The 5512-nt window shown below is 43.8% G+C and overlaps 1 protein-coding gene across 1 annotated transcript; it reads left to right on the top strand.

The window, feature by feature from the left end:
• Nucleotides 1–3126: 3126 nt before the first annotated feature.
• Nucleotides 3127–5272, top strand: LOC148645167 (myeloid-associated differentiation marker-like protein 2). Its single transcript, XM_088612727.1, has one exon. It carries the CDS (start codon nucleotides 3278–3280, stop codon nucleotides 4007–4009), a length of 732 nt encoding a protein of 243 aa, XP_088468853.1. The 5' UTR covers nucleotides 3127–3277; the 3' UTR covers nucleotides 4010–5272.
• Nucleotides 5273–5512: the final 240 nt, after the last annotated feature.

A 5512-nucleotide genomic window follows, 5' to 3' on the forward strand; every position in this document is an offset into this window, starting at 1 on the left:
ATCATCACTGTTGCACCAGTGAGGGTGGCTGGAAAAAAGACAGTATGTCCCTTGTCCCAGTTTGTGATCCACTCTTCCGGGTGACAGCTGAACACCTGCATGCTGATGACCAGTAGGAGACTGGGGTGGAAGGAGCCTGAAAGCGAACATCTACTGTACATTAGCAAACAAGGACTGCGTGAAGGCCATGGCTGAATCTGATGGGGGGCGGGGATGATCCATAAAGCAGGCCACTTTGACCAGACTAAGGCCAGTTCAGCTTGACCTCCACGCCATAGGCGATGAAGAGGAGGCAGGACACCACAGTGCAGCTAATCATTTCCCTGTGGCACATCATCTCGATCTCCGTCTTGAATAAACCGTTCAGCATGCAGAGGTGGCAAGCAGGGAAGACGATGCAGGCGGAGAGGACGATGACCATCGCCAACCGGGGGACAGCCTTGATGAACTTCTCACAGCGGTCGGACTTCTCGGAGTGGCCCATGAACTGCAGGAGAACCGTCAGCCCGGTCATGGAGAAGCAGAAGCACCAGACGATAATGCACCATACTTTGGCTGGGGTGTTTCTGGACGGGTCTCCGTTAGCAATGGCATTGCCCAAGGGGATGACCTTATGAAGCGCGGTCAGGGGGTCCCCAATAGGCGACACACTGTCAATGGTCCTAGTGATTTCAATTTTCATGAGCTGGGACAAGACCACTGCAATGCCAGCAAGGGCGATCTCGCAGAAATGGACGATATTCAGCGGGGTCTTGAAATCCTCACCCATCTTTGCTGCTGATAGTGTCTCCTTGTTTGTGTCCCTTTGCTTCTGCATGGTAGAATGAGAGCTTTGTTTTACCTTTCTGTTTTTCGTCTATTTAAGTGAGATTCCTAACTCCTCCCTTTTCCTAAGAAATGATCTCCCCTTGTGAAGTACCCAAAGCTCCGACAACAGCAAACATTTGAGCGATGTGCAGCTGTTTTTCAACAGGCAACCTTTTAAACAGAGACCAGCTTCAGTTTTAAAATCAGCTTTTTCTCATTCTGAAATACTTTGCAGGTGGTAAGGAAGATCGCAGGTCAATGTCCAGCCTATTAATGTCAAAGGCCACAATAAATGGGCTACAGCAAAACACAAACTACAGTAAACTAACAATGTCCACAGCTTTCATAACACCAAGACACCCATTATTTTTTACTTTTTATAACTTCAAGCTGACCCTAACATTCTATGGTTAGGTGGGTAAAGGATCTGAGGTACAAACTCAATCGTTACCCATTTACAGTACCTGGAGATGCCTAAGAGGAAGGTTAGAAACAAAGGATTTTAACCTGGATTTGAAGGTTTTGCAATGAACATTTCTTGGCAGTATTTACTTCGTTGGACACAGCTAAGACTCGGCTTTTTTGCTCGACTTGCTCTTAGTGATTCCAAGATAAAATGAATCGCCCTTTTAAATAGCTCACTTGCTCTTCAAATTGCTTTACCAGTCTATTAAAAAAACATTCAAACTTCGCTGGACTCTGTAAGACACCTAATATCACTGTCACAAGGCATTCTGGGACATCAGTGAGGCACATTTTTCACCGTGTGGTGATTTTTGATTTTGTGTTGAATGTATGCTATCTGCTTCTTCACGTCTTGAGATCTAAAAGCAAAGGCAAGGAAACATTTTTTTATTGTTTTAAAATTTAGATCCAGTGACCTTTGCGTCAATGAGCTGACCATTTCTTGGTAGCTGTGTTCTTTTGACACACTCAGTTCTTTCTGAGAGGCACATTCTGTGGGCACAGTAACAGCACAACCTTAACTATACTTCCATTTCTATTTCCAGACAAAGAGTGCAACAATTATCAGAAACAATAAAAGAAGCTGTGCATTTTCAAGTAAGAATAGTACAAAACACTTGTTTGCTGTCACCGCGGTTTAGAATCAATTTTAAATGCAAAAACAAAAAGACACACAATCAAATAACAGCTCAAGGATGAGGAAGGGCTGTCAGAAATCCTTAAACTGAAAGTGATTTCACGAATTCCTTTTGCATTGCCTTTCATGCAAATTCAAACATGTCTCAAGTTTCTTTGTTCCAAACTAATCTCTCACACGCGAACCTATTTTCCCCCCACACCTACACTTTCCCATGAAGAAAACACCTCAAATGACTAATCAACCGGGGGCCAATTGAGGCAGCACACATTTTAAATCCGGCCTAGTAATGAGTTTTCTACGAAAATATTTGGAATGTAGTCCCCTTTTTGAAATTATTTAGATTTCACTCCATGACCAGGAAAGTGTGGACCACATTTATGGGCAATGATTGCATCCTGAAAAGCTGAGTGCAATGCTTGATGTTTTATAATATGAGTGGAGAGGTACTATAGCCAACAGGTACTGTGCTGTGCAATCAGAATGGATCCCAGGGTGTGACTTCTCTGTGGAAGACAGACAAAATCTATTTGGACTCACATTGTGTGATGAAGGTGTAATGGAAAGTTACTGAGAAAAGTTGTTTTATCCTAAAAATGTTGTTTACGGACAGAGCTGTGCTGCAGAAGCAGCTGGATACTCAGAACAAAGTGTGAGAGCACCCCAACTCGTCAAGGGTGCAGGATGTTTTAATAACGTTTATCTCTGCTGCTTGAAGAAGGCAGTATGAGAAACTATTAGAATAACTGCGCTTTTTGCTTAAAAGCAAAAACCTATAAGTAATGGAAAATGACTGCTTTGCCCGTCCTTGAAGTGTTGCATCAGCTTAAAAAAGATATAAAACAAGGGCTCTCCCTGCTTGCTTTTGAATCAGCTTTCAATTTTCTGCACAGACGGGTGATGGCTTTTTCCCATATTGCAATATGAATAAAGACCTTACTGAGTGGATGAGAATACCTCTCCTGGCTCGTCTTCGATAACATTCCACGACAAATGCTAATCTGGAACCAGCACACTCATGAATACTTCAATACAATGAAAACCTTTAGGCAGGATAATGCATGACACCTGTTCCACAAAACCACATTCAGCAGGAGCACTGTTCTTCTGCAACAGAGTGTGGAAGCACACAAATTGGGACTGCCTAGGAGAGCAAGGACAGCCAAAACTCCTCTCTCTTTGCGTCTACTCCAGAGTGAGGTCTAAAGGGCTGTGCACTAAGGATCAGAGTTTGAACGCTGACGTTTAAGGAGAAGCATGAAGCCAGACATAAAATAACTCTAACGTTCTTGAGTCTGATACAGCCGAAGGGGATAATGCGTCAAGTTGAGATCGTGCTCTGCGTCGTGGCGTTCGGCATCGTGGGACATGGGACATGGTCCCACATTCCACTCGTACTGGAACTGGTGCATGTTCACTTGGTTCTTCTGTGCCCTCATGACGCTGGTGATCGTGATTATTGAGATGCTCGGGCTTCACCTGCTCCTGAGGCTTTGCATGAACTGGGATGACTTCACCACAGGCATGGCCATGCTCTCCTCCCTCATGGTCTTCTCAGCCTCCATCATCTATCCAGTCTTCTACGCTTGCAAAAGCTGTATCCTAGCAATTGTGGCCACGGCAGTGTCCTTCCTGTGCTTCGTTGTCTACACTGTGCTGGCCAAACACAGTGGAGGTGGTGGCTACCTCTCTACTGTGCCGGGGTTCCTGAAGGTCCTGGAAGCATTTGTAGCCTGCATCATTTTCATCTCCCTCACTGGCTACTTTGGAAAGTTGGGCATGGAGTGGTGCGTAGTTGTCTACGCAGTCTGCTTCCCCATTACTGTCGTCATCATTGTCCTGAATGTCTTACCGATCCTCAAACTTCTGCCCTTCCCCTTTGACAAAGTTATGGCCGGTTTCCACGTGCTGGCAGTGCTCCTGTACCTCTCAGCAGCCATCCTCTGGCCCTACTACAGCTTACGAAAGAACCCTCGCCCAGCTGACTGCCAGAACTGTGTGTGGGACAACCTGCTGGTGGTGACGGTCATGACCTATGTCAACTTGACCCTCTACATTGTGGACCTGATTTACTCCATGTGTGGGTTTTTGATTCGTTAGTGCTGCTCAATATGGGGCACGTCCAGTCTTTTACAGCCAACCTGTCTGCCTGCCTCTGTGTTTTTGTTTGTTTGTGATTCAGTGTCCTGACATTTGTACCAGTTTAGAGTGTTCAACATGGCTTTTTCATTTCTGGGGAAGGCATGATGCTCTTCACCCATCAGCGTTAGCCCCACAGGGAAAGGAATTGGGATAACAGCAACCCGGATTGCAGGACGGGTCTTCTGTTGTCAGCTTCCCCAGCTTGTAAGCGAGGTATGATTATTTTGTGTCTGTTAAGTTAGATGATAGGCAGTCGGTGTCTGAGCTCAAAAGGCCACCTGTGACCTCTCCGTAAACCTCTGTGCTGTAAAAACCTACACCCTCGTGCAGATACACTGCTGTGCAAAAGTTTCAGATGTTTTGCTTTGTTTTCCACCTCTCAGTTAACGTCTTTCCTTCCTTCTTGTCACGCTGTGGTAATCTTCTACCGAGACTTTGTAAATAGACGGAGCTATAACCTGTCAGGCAGAAAATAAGCTTTTAGTTTTAGAGGTGCGCAGAGAGGTGCCGATGACGTTAATGAGGAAAAACACCTGCCAATTAAGTCAATAAGGTTTGTTTGACAAATGTGATGGATTAGCTGCTATAACAGTTCATGTACTCAAGGTGAAGTAAAGACTGCTAAAAGACAGGCTTGTTTTTTTCTAAAAAAAAACCCAGGACTGTATTAAGAACAAACTCGTTGTAAAATAGAAAACACTAGTCAACACATGAAATTACTGGTGCTTATAACATAAAAACATTGTAATTCCTGATTGTGATTTAGAGAGCTACGACGTCTGTGGAGCAGGGTACACATCCCTCAGAATTGCAGTTTATTCACAGAAAGAAGACAACATGGAGTTTGATTTAAATACGATCTTGCCGGTTTTGAAAACCCCAATCTTATGCAGATCCAAGCATAGTTCTGTAGATAATTTCTTCACCACAAAAGCTTGGAAACAGGTGACACTGTGAGAAGATATAAGAAGAAATAAAATCTTTACTTCAGAGGTTGATCCATCACTGGGTGAAATAAGACGTTTACTTATCTACAAACTAATGACACATCATGACCACATGTTGCTTTCACCCGGGCTAAATTTTATTTGTGTTCCCAAGGGTCTCACGCTTTGGTTAGTTGTTTAAAGCTCAATAATTTCTCCTTCATCTGTTACCGACAAGATGAGTCCCTGTTTTTTTCTGCTTCTATGTGGAAATCTTTTTGCGAATAAACATACCTCGAGCCAATTGCTATGTGTTTCTAGTTTTCATTTGTTGTGTATCTCCAGTAGTCAGTATACTTCCAATGAGTCTTTAATATTGTACAATCACCATTTTTCTTAAAGCTGTTAAACGACATTTTGTGAGCTGAGGGACACTGGCTGAAAATAAAATCCAATAACCGCGCGTTGTTCGGCTTTAACAATTAATTGTGGGGGAGACTACAGTATGCCAGTCATTCCCATGTTACACTTCGAA

The sequence above is a fragment of the Lepisosteus platostomus genome, chromosome 19, assembly GCF_059453375.1.
Source record: "Lepisosteus platostomus isolate fLepPlt1 chromosome 19, fLepPlt1.hap1, whole genome shotgun sequence".
Taxonomy (NCBI): domain Eukaryota; kingdom Metazoa; phylum Chordata; class Actinopteri; order Semionotiformes; family Lepisosteidae; genus Lepisosteus; species Lepisosteus platostomus.